The 20344-nt window shown below is 44.6% G+C and overlaps 4 protein-coding genes across 6 annotated transcripts; 1 reads left to right on the forward strand and 3 right to left on the reverse strand.

Annotated features, from left to right (window-relative positions):
- Positions 1-935: 935 nt before the first annotated feature.
- On the forward strand, positions 936-1762 carry LOC125556459. Its single transcript, XM_048719188.1, has one exon. It carries the CDS (start codon positions 1040-1042, stop codon positions 1694-1696), a length of 657 nt encoding a protein of 218 aa, XP_048575145.1. The 5' UTR covers positions 936-1039; the 3' UTR covers positions 1697-1762.
- Positions 1763-5319: 3557 nt separating this feature from the next.
- On the reverse strand, positions 5320-6912 carry LOC125510157. The gene has a single exon (XM_048675249.1). It carries the CDS (start codon positions 6651-6653, stop codon positions 5637-5639), a length of 1017 nt encoding a protein of 338 aa, XP_048531206.1. The 5' UTR covers positions 6654-6912; the 3' UTR covers positions 5320-5636.
- A 4632-nt stretch (positions 6913-11544) lies between these two features.
- On the reverse strand, positions 11545-13120 carry LOC125556460 (BTB/POZ and MATH domain-containing protein 2-like). The gene is made up of 2 exons (XM_048719189.1): positions 13007-13120; positions 11545-12916 (listed from the first exon to the last, which is right to left on the reverse strand). Exon 2 carries the CDS (start codon positions 12906-12908, stop codon positions 11739-11741), a length of 1170 nt encoding a protein of 389 aa, XP_048575146.1. The 5' UTR covers positions 12909-12916; positions 13007-13120; the 3' UTR covers positions 11545-11738.
- Positions 13121-14870: 1750 nt separating this feature from the next.
- LOC125510158 (DNA-(apurinic or apyrimidinic site) endonuclease 2) lies at positions 14871-20100 on the reverse strand. 3 transcript variants are annotated; one of them, XR_007284520.1, is made up of 11 exons: positions 19785-20099; positions 19373-19481; positions 18992-19228; positions 18786-18871; positions 18567-18682; positions 17690-17770; positions 17081-17281; positions 16851-17002; positions 15499-16211; positions 15254-15402; positions 14871-15172 (listed from the first exon to the last, which is right to left on the reverse strand). XR_007284520.1 is itself a non-coding variant. In XM_048675250.1 (10 exons), the coding sequence occupies exons 1-10, from the start codon at positions 19893-19895 to the stop codon at positions 15325-15327; spliced, it is 1884 nt and encodes a 627-aa protein (XP_048531207.1). In that variant the 5' UTR covers positions 19896-20099; the 3' UTR covers positions 14871-15324. The 3 variants fall into 3 exon arrangements, 2 of the variants coding, with proteins under 2 accessions (XP_048531207.1, XP_048531209.1); XM_048675250.1 differs by having other exon boundaries at positions 14871-15402; XM_048675252.1 differs by lacking the exon at positions 17690-17770 and having other exon boundaries at positions 14871-15402; positions 19785-20100.
- Between the last annotated feature and the right edge of the window lie 244 nt (positions 20101-20344).

The following is a 20344-nucleotide window of genomic DNA, read 5'->3' on the forward strand; positions in this document are numbered from 1 at the left end:
ATGAGTACGATACCGAGATTTGTTAACGAGGTTCACCGATATGGCTACATCCTCGGAACCTGACTACGGGCGCTCCTCTCCGTGACACCTTCACAATACCGCACACCGGTCACCCGGGCGCCGGCACACGCCGCCAACTCCCTCTTGCGTGCCTATGCTATTATTTTGGCACAGCTTACAACGTGGGGTGCCTCCTCATATATAAGAGGCCAAGGGTACAACGTGTCCGACTCTGACACTACACGTATCCTACCCACACTACAACACCAAGTCCAAGCGTAACCCAATTAATACAAAATATTCGACACAAACACACAACACCTACTGCCAGGTAATGTAACCCACCGCATAGTTGTACTGATAAAACGGCAACCTCTTGCAGTTGAGATCTTGAAGAAAATTGTTTTTATCAAGGATGGAAAGGTGATGGGTTTTCCCTGACGTATTAATCAATATCTTAGATATCCATGATCAAGAGGTGTTGCTTCAATGAAAGTTAGAATCATTTGTATTAATACGTGGACATCTAAAATGAGCCTCATCATATTTATGAATTGAAAAGGCATTAATACAAGGAGATCCAAAATGAGGAGCAACATATTAGTCCATAGTTTAGCACTAATCATTTTGATATCCATGGTCAAGCTGTAAACTGCATTTATGAACCGCCAAGCAAATCATACAACAAACAATGATAGTTTCGATACCCTTGATCAAGCTGTGTTTCATCAGTATAACTATGCATTAATATCAGGAGATTCAAAATGAGCATCAAAATATCTACATATCTGTGCATTAATATCAGGAGATCCAAAGTTAGCATGAAGATATGTACATATATGTGGAATCATTTGGATATCCACTGCCAAACTGGATACTTACATGTATGAACCCCGCTTCGTGAACTATATAAATACCGATCTATATCACCTCGGTCCATCCAATCATTCATCCATTTCTGCCTTAGTCATCTGTTTCTTTTTTCCATTTATCCCCGCCACTCTCAGCCAATTCAAGGCTTCTCATAGGCCTTGCAGCAATGGAAGCATCACATATGACCACCACCAACTTCTCTACCATCGTCATCATGCTTCTTTCCTCGGCCATCGCTGCTCAGAGCAGTGGTGACGTTGGTGGCAAGCCCAAACCGACGGACTTCATGGTGGGAGCGTGCAAGAACGTTTCGAACTTCTCCCGCGGACACAACGAAGGAGACAAGTACGTGAGCCAAGAATTTTGCATCTCGACCCTCCAGTCCGACAACCGAAGCGCCAACGCCAAGAACCTCCACGACCTAGCGCTCATACCCGTCGACATCCTCAAGGAGCGCGTTGTCACCGCCGGTGGCAACGTCAAGAAAATGTTGCATAACACCAAGAACAGCACATCGTCGACGGCACGCCATCTCAGAATCTGTGAGCTGGACTACGCGGCTACTGCGAGCATCCTGAACTTCTACGACGCCTTGATGAGGAACTACCAGGGTGAAAGAAGCGCGGGCCACGACGATGACAAGCCGCTATTCTCCAAGCTGCCCGAATGTGTGGACAAAGTGTACGAGGTCTCCAGCTACTGCGCAATTGCGCTTCTTGATATGCCGGGGGCGGAGGCGCTGCTCAAGGAAAGCCATCAACTGGACATGCTGATCAATCTCAGCATCGCCTTGCTAGCACCATACAAAGATCTCGAGTCATAATGTGTTTATCAATGTTGCTCTATCAATTCTACTTTCATTTGGAATAATAATATTAATGTCGTCGTGATATCGGTTTGACCTTCAATTTAGGTTATGATATACTCTATCTGTCTCGAATTACTTGTCTTAAATTTTCTAAATACAAGTATATCTAGACATGTTCTTTTTTGTAACTAGACAAATTTAAAACAAGTACAGTAATTTAGAACGAAGGCAATCCCTGCGTGATGCATCGTTTTGAACATGGCAGATGGACCAGTGCCCGTCCAGGAAACTCTCACCTGACAATTAGGCCCACGGCAGCCGTATATCAACACATAGTACAAGGGGAGCAACTAGTTAACGAGTGCTTTTTCAGGAGTCTCGCAACGATCAGCGCCATTTGGCGCGCTCTCAGCCATTCGCCACGTGTCGCGCTCTGGATGTTCCCTTCGGATTTTTTTTATTTTTCTGCACGCGTTTTCGACTTTTTAAACGGTTTTTTTTGGTTTTTTCGACGTTTTGGTTTTCTCCCGGTCTTCCTTAGCTTTTCGATCAAAATTTTTTTTGAAAAAAAAATATTTTTTTTGCACGAAAAAAGTGCGTTTTCTTTTTTTTCTTTCGCGAAAGTCACGGTTTTTTTCGCAAGAGGCACGGTTGTGCTTTAGCGAGAGTCACGGCCGTGCCTTTCGGAAACGAAAAAAAACGCGTTTTCTGTTTTTTTTTTCTTTCGCGAGAGTCACGGTTTTGCTTCCACGAGAGGCACGGTTGTGCTTTCGCGAGAGTCACGGCCGTGCCTCTCGGAAAGGGAAAAACAAAACGTGTTTTCTATTTTTTTCTTTCGCGAGAGTCACGGTTTTGCTTCCGCGAGAGGCACGGTTGTGCTTTCATGAGAGTCACGGCCGTGCCTCTCAGAAAGGGAAAAAATACACGTTTTCTATTTTTTTTCTTTCGCGAGAGTCATGGTTTTGCTTCCGCGAGAGGCACGGTTGTGCTTTCGCAAGAGTCACGGTCGTGCCTCTCGGAAACGAAAAAAACATGTTTTTTGTTTTTTTTCTTTCACGAGAGTTACGGTTTTGCTTCCACAAGAGGCACGGGTGTGATTTCGCGAGAGACACGGGCGTGCCTCTTTTGGAAAGGGAAAAAAACTGTGCTCCCGGTTCGGTTTTTTCGCCAGGTTTTTTTCGTCCAGTTTTTTTCATGAAAGAAAAGTTCGTCAAAACCTATCAACATGGGATCTAGTTTAAAGATCTCGACGCGAGGAATCCAATGATGAAAACGATTCGAGATTTGGACGCACGGTTTAAAAGATAAAATGCTTTGAATAAACGAATCTACAAAAAAAAGGAAAACTCTCATGTTACGACAAGTGGCAGACTGCATGTGCGCCACTTATCGCAACCTGAAAAAGTTGAGTATTCTTTGCAACGAGTACTTCTTAATTAGTGATTTCATAGTACAAGACTACACCGGTACTGGCCATTCGCTGCCCCCATCAGGCAGCTCCACCGTATGAGTATGAACCATCCCAACTCCGCCCCTTCGATCGATTCTTCAGCATCGTACCCAGAGTATTGTATTTCTGAACATAAATTAATTTCATAACCTTTCTTTCTGAGTCGACATTTAACAAAACTGTAGTGTTTGATGCAAAGGGAAAAGCTAAAAAAAAGTGATTGGACCGTTTATTTTTTACATTTTAAGACATCTAGAATATAGGCTTCCCCAGGAATCTCGTCATTCAATCACTGCAATTATCAAATCAGTATGACACAAACTTCGTTGACCTGATTTCTCTACTCTTAATAAAGGAGTTGGTAATCTCACCTCACGCTGGTTAATTCTCACTCACCGTTTTTTTATCCCACCAACATATTTAATCCCTACTTCGAATGGAGTAGTTGGTAGTCTCGCCTCTCTCTGGTTAATTCTCCTCCATCATTTTTTTGTCCCACCAATATATTTAATCTCTATTTTTAATGGAGTAGTTGATAGTCTCGCCACACTCCGGTTAATTCTCCCCCATCATTTTTTTGTCCCACCAACATATTTAAACAAAGAAAGACAAAGAAAACCGTTGAAAAAGCCAAAGTATACCTAAGAAAACCAATGAGAAAAACAAAGAAAAACATCATATATCGAAGAAAAAAATAAAAAATAAAGGAAACCGATGAAAAATAAAGAAAATCAAAGAAAACGAAAGAAAAACCCGAAGCGAAGAAAACACGAGCGATCGAATGAATATGCTTATCCAAGTACTGTAGCGAGCGGGGCTCCTTCAATCTCGCTTAATGCGAGACATAACTCTCGTTTGTAGGTAGTCACCCGCAAAACAAAAAGCGTACACATGCCCAACTAAACGGGCCGTGCATGCAACAAATACTTTTATTGAGTCCGGCTTGCAACAAATACTTGGGCCTCTGGCCATACACCGCCTTCCTACGATTCCAGCCAGCACCGGCGACTCTTCTCAAAAAAAAAAAAGCCAGCACCGGCGACGGCGCGTATGACACGTTGATCAAGCTTGCTGATTATTTCGTGTTGGTTGCCGCGTCGCGCTCGCCGTGGATAAGAAACAATTAATAACGGGAAAAGACCCTAACCGGGTGATTGATTGGGACATGTTCCAGTGGACGCCATGTGGCTCGTGTCTAGCAAAGTTGTTGGTGCAGCTTCGCCACATGTGTGGTGGTATCTTGGGTGGGAGTAGCATATTAAGCATGTAGTTTCACCCAGTACACAAACTTGAACCTCTATTGATAGTTGTGTGAAAACTCAAATTGCTTCAACTTCTTCCTCATGTCTCGTCATCGTCTTTTTCTTCCTCCCCGCCTTCCTCCCCACCATTGTGGCCGGTGCCTCACCGCCCCGCCTTCCCAAAGCCATGCTTTCTGTCGTCGCCTCCGGTTGTCCCTCTAAATCCAACATCCTATCCTACACTAGTGGGTCTTTCGCGCACCGTCAACCGCCAATTTTCCTTCATCGACGATGCCGCTTCGTCCCCGGCAACACCATGCCATCTTCTCCCTTCCCAAATCGACTGACTGCAAGTTGTATTTTCAGGCAACTTGCAAGTAGCAAAGGCGTAGCAAATGCACGCAAATACAATACTAACTTTGTTACCCTTTTTTTTGGAAAAATCAAACGGGCAAAAGATAGAAGTTAAAAATGCTGTGTGATTTTCATTTTTTCTAAATAGACCTGATGTGATGTTAGTGTGGAAAGGAGGTGTCCCCTGTCGAATAAATGCTCGACCGTAACGCTTGCCTTGATCGCAAGCAACTTCGATGGTAACAGCAGCAGAGGACATTGCCGCCAGTTGAAAGCCAACCTAAAAGCGAGTATTTCCTTTTTTTTTCTTTTTCTGAGAGTCGATGAAAACCATCCTGGATACCCCTCTGCTTTTAAATATTTGTCTTTTTAGAGATTTCAAATGAACTACCACATATGAATATATATAGACATATTTTAGAGTGTAGATTCACTCATTTTGCTCTGTATGTAGTCATTTGTTAAAATTTCTAGAAAGACAAATAATTAGGAACAGATGAAGTAATATATGATCAAGTTCTTTTTTAGAAATTAACTATCCTGCCCGTGGCTACTTTGCATGAAAACTTTTCTCTGCTGAGATGAAGGAACAATTCACATCAAACAGTTTTGCTTATTCCTTTGCACATGCAATCCATCACCGTATTTACAGACCCCCAATCCACTACAAAACATCACACACGAACATCAACACCATTAACCCCAAATTTTACCTGCAAAGAATGCCCACCCGGACGCGCGCACACACACACACTCTGCTTCACTGCTTCGGCTCCTCTGCTTTCTGCTCTGCTTTGCACACCACGAAAAGAAGGAAAGACAACCCGAACGACGAACGAACTAACGAAGCCCTCTAATCGCGCGCGGCCACACCTCTAATTACTACACAAGGCCATGCACGCCGTTGATCTCACGCGGCGCCGTCGACGCGGGCCTTGGTGACGCCGGCGCAGGCGTCGACGAAGTCGCCGTCGATGAAGTCGGTGGAGAAGACCTGCAGGCGGTCGCCGAGGCCCTTGGCGAAGGCCTCGGCGATGAAGCTGCGCGCGTAGCCGCGGATGCGGTTGGTGACGGGCCGCACGCACACCACCGGGTTGTCGGCCTGCGGCGTCACCGTGTTCTCCACCCGGTACAGGTACCGCCGGTCCCTCGCCGGCGGCTGCTGGCCCAGGAACTTGAGGTTGCTCTCGTACTTGGTCTCCGGCAGGTCCGTGTCGATCCAGTTGTCCCTGAGGTACCCGGCGCTCCACAGCGGCTCGCCGCGCCCGGGCGCCGGCGACTTGCGCGGCTTCCACACGCAGATCACCCGCCGCGGGAGCAGCTCCGCGACCGTCTTGTGAAACACCGCCTCGTCCTGCGGGATCAGGTGCTCCCCGAGCCGCTCCACCAGGTACTTGGCGAAGTCCGGCGGGTCCTCGCGGCCGAACTCAGTGCGGATCTCGAGGACCAGGACCTCCGACACGGTCTCGGACAGGAAGCGGAGGACGTCGTCGAGCACGACGTCGACGGAGTAGGTGGCGAGCACGCCGTGGCAGACGCGGCGCTCCTCCTGCACGCGGACGTCGAGGAGGCGGCAGCCGAGGGCGAGCTGGTGGTAGACGGAGAGCGACTGGCACTGCGCGAAGGGGCGGGTGATGAAGGGGATGCCGATCTTGTTGGTGGCCGAGTCGTGGGTGCCCGGCCACACCACCTGGTGCAGGCGCAGGCGGTCGGGCCCCAGCTCCGCCATCCACGCCTTGCGGTCGGCGGGGCGGTGGGCGCAGCCGGGGAAGTCGTCGCCGCAGGAGGTGCAGCGCTCGGACATGGCCAGCTTCTGCGTGGTGACCAGCTTGCGGCGGTTCACCTGCGCCGAGAAGAAGGCGCCCATGGCGTCCAGCGGGTGCTTCTTGCCGCTGTCGTCGCTATTGGGGGGAGAGGAGGAAGACATGGCCGGCCCTCCTCCTTCCTATAAATAACGGCTCTGACCTGGACCTGGACGTGGTCGTGGTCGTCGCCGTGAGCGTGAGCTCGAGCGAGCGAGAGAGAGAGAGAGCTCGGGGCTGGTTGACTGATGATTGATTAATGGCGCCAAAAATATCAGACTGCGTCAGCTAGCTCTGGATGTATGGACATGTGGAGATGTTGTCTATGGGGAAGGAGGAGGAAGCTAGGGGGAAAATCCGACTGGCGTTTGGTGGGTGGGTGGGTGCGGTGGTGGCAGCACGGACAATATGATTTATTTCCTTGTTCAGAAAAGGGTGATAGGATGGGTTAGGGCCACGAGGACAGCGATAGGTTGCAGCTTATCAATATGGAGCTCGTACAATTTCGAGAAGAAAAAATGTCCATGAAGACTTTGGGACGAAATGCTCGTGGGGTAATGGGTACAACTTTTTCTGCTTTTCTGGATTCGGATTTAAGCAGTGGATTTGCAGGGCAGGGATGGTACGATAGCATGTGGAATCCCGGCAGAGAGACTGGCCCGGGCAAAGCATCTCAACTCGTATATCCAACATAACATTCGAAAAGGAAATTCGGAATACTCAATAGTAGTAGTTTTTTCGGAATATTCAACAGTTACGACGTGTTTGCGTGGCAAACGGCCCAGAATGAGTGAATTTGTCCTGTAGGTGACTGGCGCCAATGAACAGTTTTAGCATTCAGAAATTCCCCTCCAAAAGGAAAATAAACGGACACGAACGGGCCGGGGCGTTAGACGTGCGATCGCTGTCCAATCATGAACCACGAGCTCTGTTTTTACTCCATTTTTGTACAGTAATAAAACGGATGAGACCAATCAGTAGCTCTCGGATAGCCCAGAATGAGCAAAGGCTCGCGCTGCAACACACGGCGAGCCACATGATGGCCTCATCCTATCATGCATGCTTCGAGCAATTTAGCTGACCATGCCCGCCGCGTGTGCTCAGCACAATAACACACTGACTATGAGCACAATGTTGCCAGATGACCAGATGGGGGCGCAAACAATCCCCCAAAAAATAAGTCAAATATGCTCTTATACAGACAGAATTCAGAGTAACAATCAAAGGTGCAAGGGCCAAATATTGGAAAGACCATCATCTAACCAACTAACCAAAGTAGCATTTCACGAGGCGAAAAGAGCCCTGCTAGGGCGCTTTCAAATGATAAGCTCCATCAAATCCTTTACCCAAAGTCTGTTGGAAATGTAGTACAACTATCAACCATGAAGGAATTCATTCCATTCAAAAACGTGGTGTATCAGACATAATACAGATGAGAAGATTGCATGTTTCTTCTTCTTTAATAAAATGCCCATATGTTATCTTTTTGTAATAACAAACTAAATAGCGCCTGCCTGGGGATGCCACCTGACCTGGTGGAGATTAAAATAGACACATATCTTTGATGCATACACGTCCGGAATAGACTGAATCAGTAGACCACCTTCACAGATGGCACTTATTTCTTGATAGAGATGCACAACAGCAAGACTATATGAGACTGGCACGATTTACGTGCATACCTCTTAACATGAAAGTATCCTGATAATGTCCTCAAAGATAAGCTTATTGACCAAACCGATGGAACATGCAGGCCATAGTCAATCAACTGAACCAATGAACTATTGACCAAACCACAAAGACAGGTAAATTCAATACCTGCCGACCAGACCAGAATGGAGGTCGATGCCTGAGTACCTGACCATGTTGTGTACGTTTAACAGAATACAAACAGAAAACAAAATCTTGAGATAAACCAGAGCTTCCCTGTAATCATCTGGCAACAGCAGTTGGTTACTCGGTGCTGCGTTATTTCGAGTAACTTAACTGGCCATGCCTACCATGCCAGGAAGGTAGGGACTGTAGCGCGATGAAGGCAGGTCAAAAAGTTCCTTTAAAATAATTAGAAAAATTCTTAACAATAAAGTTCAGTTCATACCCTCAATTTTTCTATCACCAAACAGAATTCAGAATAACGTAGACGTAAAGACCAGATGTTAGCAGGAGAAGGACCTGCTACCAGATACTACTCCCTCCGTCCCAGAATGTAAGATCATTTTTGACGCTATGATAGTGTCAAAAATGATCTTATATTTCGGGACAGAGGGAGTATCAAACATGCTCATCCCCTGGAAATGTAGAAATACTAATTCGTTATCCATACCATTTCAAGTTGTTAGACATGCGATCCCTGTCAAACATGAACCACGAGCTCTGGTTTTTACTCCAACTTTGTAACGGATCAGATCAATCAGTAGCTCACAGATGACCCACAATGAGTAAACTGTGACACAACCTAAAAGGAGCCTCATCATGCAATGGACCAGCAATTTAACCCCAGGTTTTTCTCAACAAAAAAAAGCAACTTAACCCCAGGAACGGACACAGAAAAAGAATCTTCAGGCCAACAGGAGCTTCCATGTAATCATGCGGCGACGGTAGTTGGTTACTATGTGCTATGATGTTTCAAGCACTTTAGCTGACCATGCCCGCCGCATGCCGCGGGCGCAGCACCGTAACATTGCCAGGAACTATCAGCACAATGCCAGATGACCAGACGGGGGCGCAAGCAATCTCCCAAAAAATCTCTCAAAAATACCATCACACAGACAGAATTCAGAATAACAAGCAAAGGTGCAAAGGCGAAATATTGGAAAGAAGTACTATCAGCTAAACAGATATCGAAAATTGCGCTTCACATGGCGAAAAGAGCGCTAGGGCGCTTTTAAATGGTAAGCTCCATCAAATCCTTTTTCCTTTTGGACATATAATAGAATTCTCTGGTTCAGGATACTGCATATTATCCATCTATTAGAAATGCAGAGCTATCGACCATGAACTTCCACGTGGTGGTCGCTGGTCAGCGCTGGTGTATAATATAGACGAGTAGGTTGCATGTTTCTTCTTAAATAAACCGCCCATATGTTATCTTTTTTGCAATAAGAAACTAAATAGTGCCTGCCTGGGCATGCCACCTGGTGGAGATTAAATAGACATGTATCCTTCGATGCATATATGTCCAAAATAGACTATGAGCAGACCCCCTTCACAAATGGCACTTATTTCTTGATACAGATGCGAAACAGCAAGACTACTATAAAATACTGCCACAATTTATGCGCATACCACTAACATCAGTTAGCTTTCGGTTGAAAGTATCCCGATAATGTTCTCAAAGATAAGCTAGACAGAATTCAACAAACAGAACCACATGAGGGCTCCAACTAGCATTTATTAGCCACCCAACAGAGAGCCACATTTTGTCTGTTTGCTTAGAAGTTTTTTTTAGATGTTGTTTCGCTTAGAAGTTACAACAAAGGAGGCTACTTCTCTCCAACAGAAATAGAAAGAGGGTTGGGTACACTAACCATCTAACCAGAACTCTACAAGGATAAACTATGTACCTCTGTCGGTAAATGATTCAACGCTGAACAGAGAACTCTTGCTCCCAACACGGGTAGCAGGTGATACATCAGACTCACAGGAAACCCAAGCTGACAAGTGTCCAGGCTACTGGGGAACAAAATCAGGAGTTTGCATTAAAAAAATTGTCCAACAAAAGCATCGACACATTTTTTATGAAATTGCTGATTTTACTTAGCTGAAATAATTCATATTAACTGCACGGTTAAATAAATAAAAACATTGCTGCTTCCCTTTAGATTTTGCAGAAGCCCCTTGAAAGTGGCCACAGTTAACTTCAGGATTTGATGAAGGTCCCTGCAAATATAGAAACACAGGTGGTCACAGTAAAATATCAATGGTTTACATCCTTTAATCAAAGGGGAGCCTTGGCGCAGCGGTAAAACTGTTGCCTCTTGCAGAAATGTAGGGAAAGGCCGCGTACTATAGACCCAAAGTGGTCGGACCCTTCCCTGGACCCTGCACAAGCGGGAGCTACATGCACCAGGCTGCCCCTTACATCCTTTAATCAAACCATGTGATCTACTGGCAGACAAGAGCTAGTGAGTATCTCACCTCAATTTGCAGCTTTTTATAGATGATGATGCTTTTGCATGTAGATGATAAGGGCGACTTTCCAGACAAATGACATTGGAAAGTGATTAAGGAATATACCAATGGAACATGCAGGCCATGGTCAGCTGAACCAATGAACTATTAATCAAACCACGAAGACGGATAAATCCAATAGCTACCGACTGGATCAGAATGGAGGTCAACGCCTGAGTACCTGACCATGTTGTACACGTTTAACAGAACACAACAGAAAAAGAATCTTCAGGTCAACCAGAGCTTCCCTGTAATCATCTGGCAACAGCAGTTGGTTACTCGGTGCTATGTTGTTTCGAGTAATTTAACTGGCCATTCCTACCTTGCCAGGAAGGCAGGTACTATAGCATGATGAAGGCAGCTCAAACAGTTCCTTTCCAATAATTATTTTTTTTCCTAACAAGAAAGTTCAGTTCATACCCTCAATTTTTGTATCAGCAAACAGAATTCAGAATAACGTAGAAATATTAATTTGTTATCCATTCTATTTCCACGTGCTGGCCACTAATCAGCTTATGTGTATGAGCCTATCAGCCACATTTGCTTTGTGAAATTAATTTTTTATTTTAATTAAAACACTTGCTTTGTGAAATTAATTTGAATAGCACCGGGGGCGGTTGGGGATATACAAACGGGGGCATGTGGATAGGTTGCCTCTGCCAGCTGCCTGTAGATGATTGGTGCGATGAATAATTCTCGCGTTTGAAATTCTCTCGAAAGAAAAAAAGGAAAACAAACAGGCAGAGTGCTAGACGTGATATCACTATCCACCATATGTTGCAATGCAGATCAACGTTGACGCTTGCGCCTGAATTTACAGACTAATCCATTCCATGAAGAGATAAATTTTCTTTTCAAGAATAATGAAGAGACAATTTGACCATATGTTGGATTTCTTTTGTTGATATTCAGCATATAGGCAAATTACATGAGTGAGACAAAAAAAAGACGTACGGACTATGACCTCTCTTAAGAGGATCCATATATGCATAAGAGCGCCAGTGCAGGTCTAAGGAACATACCTACCCCTATACAGAGTGTTACTTGCGCTGGTTCGAAGCAAGCTTGGCAATGAACTCCTTCACAACCCAGGGATAGGTCACTGCTATATGATCCCAGCCACTAGTTGCCATTACTGTTTGCAAGCATGAGGGAGACTGCACTTGGATAAACTTCAAGCACGCCTCCTTCAATCCACAGCAGTGGTGCTTCTCAGCTAGAGCAAGAGTGGACGTCACCGAGCTGACACTTATGTGCTCAGACAACTGCTTTTCGCAGATTAACTTGAGCATTTGGAGATCGTATCTGTCTGCCGCCACAAACAAATCTTCCAACCATTGCAGCCACATTTCAAACTCTGCTGCTTCTTCTCGCCCTTCGTCCATAACTTCTGACATTTCATCCTCCATGCTGTCCTTCTCCATGGCAGGGAGTGAATCTGTGTAGATGAAGCTTAGCAAAGCCCTGAACACTTTTGCTTCCATGTCTTTGATCTGTATGACGCTGGATGTTGTGGCGCCCTCCTTCATGGGGCCAAAGAGCTGCGCCATGAACACTTTAGACCGGGCTGCAAGCACACACCGGTGTGCGGCGAACGTCTCGCCACCGACCTCAAATGTCACATCAGCACCCACCTTGTTTTGAAGGAGGTGGGCAAAATGTTGGTTTATGTCAGATATGGCGCCAGCGGCATCCTCGATTTTGTGATCCTTGCAAACAACCATGATGTCACACCGGATGGTGAGACAATCGCCCTTTAGATGCGCCGATCGTTCCAGGGCGTCTTGTCTCACAAATCTGTCGCTGCCCCAGGAGGGGGCACTGCTGGAGAAGGTGCAGGTTTTATTGGTTCCATGAATGTACACTGGCTTGTGCTTCTCAAGCTGGTCGACGAGACTGAAGCTGAACTTGGCCTCCACATCCTCTTCGCCCTCGCAGTCGTAGAGGGTATGCCTCGTGACGTAGAGCGAAACGAAGTCCCGGCAGTTCGGGTTTTCTCCGTTGGGGTAGTACTCGATGTACCAGTCATATTCTCCCACCGTGAAAAGGCCGGTGGTGGCGCTCTCGCCGGTGGGCAACTGAAGCTTGGTACGCGAGTAGTCCCTGACCATGAGCAGGTGGTACCCGCTGTCCGCGCCGGCGTAGACGGCCGACGTGTCGCAGGTGCAGCGCTTGGCGCCGTCGACGACCGACACACCGGCGAACGACATGAGGGGATCTGCGAGTCCACCGGAAATCTATCTACTCAGTCACCATTGACACGCCAAGTTCCAGAGTTGGGGTCGATGAGCTGAGCAGAGGGACAAACCTGGTCGCGTTCCGGGCGGAGTCGCCGCCGCTTCAGTCGCTGCGCCGAACGCGTGGCTCCTCGCCGGAAGCAGAGTTTGCGCCGCCGCCTGCTCGTCGGCGAGTGCGAACTGGATCTGCCTACGTTTAAGGGTTTAATATAAATCGCCACTATGATTGGGCTTTTAAGGCCCCCGCAGCCCACAATCTGCAAAACCCATACAACGCGCACGCAAAAAAAAAATGCCCATACAAGGCTCACGGCCTGATAAATCGAGCTGAATTTTGCAGGATGCAAGAGTATATTCCAGTCAAAACAATTCATTTGTCTCAGATTGCTTAAAAAAATCGTTTGTCTAAGGAAAAAATACACAACAGTTCGTGCTGTATTTGAATTTGTATTTATGAAAGCGCTAGCTTTGTCTGTAATTCAGCGAATTCAATCAAAACTGTCCACCTCTGTGTTCACCAAAACCAACATCTTTTGCAGGGAACACATAATATTTTGCCTATGCTGTAATGGGACTGTGTTAAAGCTTCGGCAAGCTTGTTGACCCGACGAATGTTGCGACTTTACGAACCATATTGTAGAGCTACCGATATCCATATTCCGAGAAAGGCTGGATTTATTTTGCGAAAAAACTGTAGCATAAGTGCGTTTCTATTTCACTGCATCGGTTGCCACGACTGAATACATACACTAGCACGAATAAATAACAGACATGGAAAAATATCAATGTATTTCTTGGTCTATTTGTAGCGCGTATCGATGATGAGTCTACTACACTAGACAAGGAAAAATATCTCAGGTCCTGCATTCCCAGATCGTCACCACCATTCTTCACCTATGCGACTATGCACACAGCCAGCCGACGCGCACAAGAGCCTCATCATCTCACCATGCAATGGTGACAGGTATTTTACCTCCAAGAAGAGAAAAGGGGAGAAAATCAAGCCGACCGGAGCTTCATGTAATCATCTGCCAACGGTAGTTGGTTGCCCGGCGCTATGGTGTTTCGAGTAATTTAGGTGATCCACGCCTGCTGCCTGGGCGCAGCACCGTAGCATTGCCAGGAAGGAATGAACTGAAGCACAATGCCAGATCATACAAGGGGGCAACTAATTTCTTCCAATAAAAAAAGGAAAGATGTTCACACCTTCAGGGCAATACCACCAAAAAGGATCTTCAAAAAATAAAAAGCTATATTCAGCAAAGGTGCAAAGGCCAGATATTTAGCACAGGTACCAGCTAACCAGATATCCAAAGTTACAATTCAAGAGGCAAAAATGAAGCTAGGGTGCTTTTAAATGGTAAAGGCCCATCAAAGCCTTTTTTTTTCTTTCAGACATATAGAAGGAATTCCCTGGTCCAACATATTGCATCCTACCCATCTGTTGGAAATGTATTGCTATCGACCATGCACTGATAACTCCACATGGTGTTTGCTGATCAGCACAGGTGGCACTTATTACAGATGAGCAGATTGCGTGTTGCTTCTTCTCTAATAGATGAACAAATCTCCCTATGTTACTATTTTTTAAAATAGCAATTAAGAAACCAAATAGCGCCTGCCATGGCATGCCACCTGGTGGAGATTAAGTGTATACTTATCCTTCGATGCATACACGTCCGAAACAGACTGTATCAGTATGGCGCATTTCTTGATTGATACAGATGCACAACAACATGGCTAATATATAATACTGGCACGAAATAGGTGCATACCTCCAGCATTAGCCAAAGTTAAACTTATTTTTAAGGAGTCACATCACAACTTATTGACAAATAATTGGGTTCACTTGATTTTTCCAGGTATATATGCAATTACTTTTAAGTTGAAAATATCCTGATTATGTTCTCATTCTCAAGATAAGCTAAGCCAGAATTAAACAAACAGAACCACATGAGGGCTCCAAATGGCATTTCATTAGCCACCCAACAACAGACAGTCACATTTTGTTTGTTTGACTTGGAAGTTACAACAAAGGAGGAGGCTACTTCTCTTCAACAAAGAAAAGGAGGGTACCGGGTACAAATCTAACTAGAACTCTACAAGGACAAACTATGTACCTCTGTTAGTAAAGAAATTTGCACTGAATAAGGACCATCTTGCTCCCAACATGGGAGCAGGCGATACATCAGACTCACGCGAAGCACAAGCTGACAGGTGTCCAGGGCTTCTGGGGACTAAAACAGAAGTTAGCACAAAAATAAACTAAATTGTCCAACAAAAGCATCAACACATTCTTAGGGAACTGCTGATATTACTTGCATCAAGTGCAGAAAGTAGTCATTTGACCTGCATGGCAACGGCAGAAAATGACTGACAAACAAAAGAGTCATTGCCGCTTCCCTTTAGATTTTACAGAGGCCCATTGAAAGTGATTGCAGTTTGCTTCTGGATTTGATGAAGGTCCCTGCATACACAAATGATTTGATTTGTGCACATCGCACAGCATATTATAACTACTCCTTTGATATGAACTAAGTAACAAATTCTGAAGTTTAAGTACCTGAGCACGGGCACAGACATAGAATAAGCGACCGATATTGGAGCCCTTCTTCACAGACCTTGGAATGCAAGGTTCACGGTGTCCTTTGCAAAGTGGTAGGGTCATTTTCATTCTCTGTTGTATTCTTTGCCACTCCAATGTTGCAATATTGCATTTATAAGTTGAAAGTGAAGATGATATGTTTGAGTTATCCGGATCTCCGTCAGCTGCAGCTGTACACTGGATGTTTTCTTGCAGACTATCATCTTGTGGAGAACATAATTCATCCATCTTAGGTAGTGTATCTACTGAACTAGGTACTGTATCTACTGAACTAGCTAAGCTATTGATATTGGCATCCCCTGGCTTTGTTTCTGGTCTTCGAAAAAATGACTTGATTGTTGGCTGTGAGGATAAGTTATGCTTGTTTTTCTTGTTTGACACAGACTTGACACCAGAAAAGGAAGTTTTCATACCTTGTGCTGCTAGTAATGTTACAGAGCTGCCACTTGAACCTTCATTTATCCAATGATCAAGATTCCTCCGCTTAGACGTCGGACTAGGTTGGTTAACACCTTTAGAAAACTCGGTTATACCAGTTGCTAATTCTTCCTTGGATATGCTTCTCCTTTCCAGGTCATCACTACAGCAGCTTTGGTTTTCTCTATCCCTGGATATGTTTAAACCTGGGCCATCTTCAGCTTCGCACAATTTTCTTTTACTGAGGAATGATACTGAACAAAAAATGTATCACAATTGCATGCAAGTAAAACCATAGGTAAGGTCAGGAATAGTTGTGTTACCAAGTGATAAGACATGATGAAATGCACATTCGAATCTACCTATATCTAGGAAGGTGTATCAGTATCACAATCTACCATAAGAAATGACATGCACAGCAAAACTTGCTAGTTAGCATAACAACAGACAGTGTTTTCTGAACTGGATACCGTATATAAACTAGAAATTCTAATTAACCTATTCTAATTTCTAAATACTCAAAATTTGATGGTGAATATATGGGAGTTGATTTGCATAAACACACCACATTATGAAGCAGTTAGCATGCATGTATACTTGTATTCAAAAGAATAAGAAAGCAGTAATCCTGAAGCAAGTTTAGTAACCGCATCCAACCAAGAAGAGCATCCATCCATGTGATTGTTATAAAATACAGGCAGTTGCTTACAAAGTTTTAAGGGAAGAAATATATATCTTATCAGCTGATGGGAAGCTAAGGCATACAGTAGTTTAACCACTGTGGCTTATGTTAATAGAATGACACTATAATACAACTTAGTTTCAGCTTACACTGGAAGTTGAAAATTTAAGTTGTTGCTTGGAAAATGTTACAAAACACAAATTTTGCGCACCTATACTTTGTTGCCGCCCACGGATTTCTGGGAGATATCTTGCAGCTGATGGTGGGGTATTATGGGCAGGAAGTTCAGGTATTCCGTTCAGTAACATATAAACTGGAATATGATCAGACCCTTCTAGCTTACTACTTCTCCCTCCTTTCCACCTGTGGGCAATGCAATAGTCAAATCCTGCTTGTTATCCACCTTAATCTCAGAAAGGAAAATTTTCAACCCATCTTTACTTTGAGATATTTCCTGAATCCCCTCTTCTGAAATGATTCATTATCTCACAATCCTCAACATGGCAATGGAAAATGCTATGATCTTCCACCGAATTGCAGTCATGAAAACAGGCACCAGAAATGAGAATGTGGTCTATTCTAGAACCGTAATTGTATTCTTCAGCTCCAACTTTTTGATTAAAGCAAGTATAAGCTCCCGTCCTACATAAAAGAAATGCAGAAAGCATGCAATGCAGGGTTAGAATGTTAGTTCCTGTGGAGTCCACTCTAGGTGTAATAATTATAATCATATATAACTATAAAGTTGATCCCACTAAATAATTTTCCTGTGCTCACAGCCTGCCACATCAGCAAATTATTACCTTTTTATTTAGTTTTTTAAGATGGAAATCAGTAGCTACAAAAACTGATATGGCGTGCTTTCAAAATCTACACATCGGATACGTGCATAGTAGTGCTTACATTCTGAGGAAATTGTTAACCACCAGTGAAATATGCACTTACACTGTTGGTATGGAGTAATAAGTTATAACAAAATTACAAAATCAAGAATAGAATAAGTCGGACTACTAGTATATATTGGGCAAGTAAAAAAAGGAGCCGCGGTACCTTTCAGGGTGCTTTGATCTGAAAGCGTCAAAAAAGGGACCTCCATGTTCTCTTAACATGGATCTCAGCCACTCCCGAAACCTTGAATCAGGAAAAGGATGATAACTAACTAGCGTTATTCTTGAGCAATTTCAATTTCATTATTAGATTTACTTCTAAGAGAGCAGACCAATGCATTTATCACCGTCGGAAAGCCTAATAAATACATTAGTTTGAAGCCTCACTGCAAAGTGTAAACAGTTCTTATTAACAATTTTGTATCTTTTTACTCTGCTCGAAGTCTTCATACAGCACAGTAAAATAGAGAAGATATAAACCGAAACTCTACAGAGAGCAGACTAATGCATTCATCACAAGTGGAAATCCATACTATTAGTTTGAAGCTTTTATGGAATTCAGTATGCAGCCTCACTGTAAATGCTGTTATTAACAATTTCTACTGAGCTCGAAGCTTACATCGAGCAAGGTATGTCGGGTCATTATATGCGAATTAGGGGTGAAGGTAATACGATACAAGTCAGGTATCGTGCAGCTGTGAATGGGATTCCAGTTTATATATCTCGTAATTTTGCAACACACAGTTGTTTCTCATGCTATTAACTGATTGCATTAACCTATGCTGTAACAGCCCATGAGTTATAATACCACCCAACAACAGTTGCTCATAGCAAAATTTACACTTACATTGAGAAAATTATCACCAGAGCATATGCAACAACGTTTTCTTGTGAAACAGGTTGCCATCTTTACATAAAAAATGCAGATCTTATGTTCTTCATTTTCACTCTTCAAATTATGCTGGTCAGCAAACCTTAGCCGCAGAATTAAGTTTTAGTGCAAGCAAGTCAAGATAAAAAGGAAAGGGGAAAGAGCTTACATTTGCTTCTCAAATCCAGGAGATGCGTCACACCTATCTATCGAACTAGGAGCAATATTCAAATCTCCAACAACGAAGACTCTCTTTCCGAGAGCCAGTAGAAATTCCCATCGTTTCTAAAAGATTTGGAAAGATGAACGCAGTTTAATAGAAGTCCTTCACTAAGCCATTAAAACCGTGAGAAATCAGCACTATACTAACTGAGATGTACATGAGTACCTGCAATATCTTGTAAAACAGTAGCTTAAAACGAACCCGTTCTTCATCATCTTCTCCAATAGATGGGCCATATATATTGAAAAGAACTACACAGATAGCACAGTACATATCATCACAAACAGAGAACAGACCAGATATGCGACAAAAGAACATTGGCACATCATATGGAAATCATAATCCTACTTTACTGGCAAGAAGCGGCTTACCAAAATGTCCATGGTCAGTGATGATACATCGCCCCTCATTGTCCACCCTGAGCAGCTCCTCTCTTGTTATTTCGCCAAGATCTTCCTCATCCATAGGCATATCAAGAACAAAATCCCCAATAACTTCATTGTCCTTTGCAGAGCCCTGTAATCCAGCAAAGCCTTCTTCAGCTGCTACCGGCAAAGCAACCTCCTGACTGGCAAATGCTGATGTCACCCGGCAAAACGTTGCAACACCTACAATACATAAATGAATCAACAACAAGGGATGAAGCATTCGGGGCGACTTAACCAGCAAAGTGTCATGTGGAAGAAAACAACACCTCCAACACACAATGCTCCAAAAACTAACCAAACATACTATTCGAATTAATCACTCACCAGAGTATGGTCCACGCCCTCTCGAAGAACGATTGCACGAAATGAAAGCCTCGTATCCCTCGGCCATTATGACATCCCCAGACAAGTCCTGCCTCGACAATTTGGTCTCCTAAAGCACAACAAACATAGGCAAGGTCAGCTGAACCGAATCACAAACTTAACCCCACTTCATCTAGTAAATCCATTCATTTTCAGCGCGCAGAAATCAAGCAGCAGGCACCACAGTACAGTGCAGACTTGGTGAACCCGGATTTCATGGAGCATACACAGTACGTGGAAATGAACTGCAATGAGTGAAGTGGTAACATTTTGGAGGCGGGGTGACCACAGACAGCTAAGAACTAGGGTTCGGACGCATGATCTCTAGCTAGAATAATGGGTGGGAAGGAAGGGGATCAGCAACCGGTCGGACCTGGAAGCAGATGATGTCGGCGTCGAGCGAGTCGAGGAGGCGGCGGAGCGAGCCGTGCTGCGCCACCCGCGGCCGCAGCCCGTTCACGTTGTATGTCACTATCTTCACCATCCCCGCCGAGGCGGCAGGCGGAGGTTCTCGAGAGCCCACGACGGAATCGAGAGGCACGCTCGATGCTTCTCCCGCGGCGGCGACGAGATGGCCGGCGCGGCGGCGCCGGTGAGTTAGTTGTGTGGCGCACGGGCGAAATGTCCGGTCCCGTCCCCCACGCCGGCGGCGGCAGGTGCGAAGCGGCGGACCGCTTAGGCCTGCGACTCACGTGCACCGTCCGATGGGAGCGATGAGGCTAGGATCCAGCGGCGGTAAATTTCACCTTCTATTTTTCGCATTGAAAACCCTAACGCTCCAATATTTGCATATCTTGAGCTTGCACTAGATATTTTATTTTTACTAACAAAAGGGCATGTGGGTTGCAACGGAAAAAAATCATAATCTTCAACGGTCATGACCATATTTTGCTACATCACCAAGATACATTATCACTCTCAATTTCATGAAAT

Source organism: Triticum urartu, chromosome 5 (assembly GCF_003073215.2).
Source record: "Triticum urartu cultivar G1812 chromosome 5, Tu2.1, whole genome shotgun sequence".
In the NCBI taxonomy this organism is placed as follows: domain Eukaryota; kingdom Viridiplantae; phylum Streptophyta; class Magnoliopsida; order Poales; family Poaceae; genus Triticum; species Triticum urartu.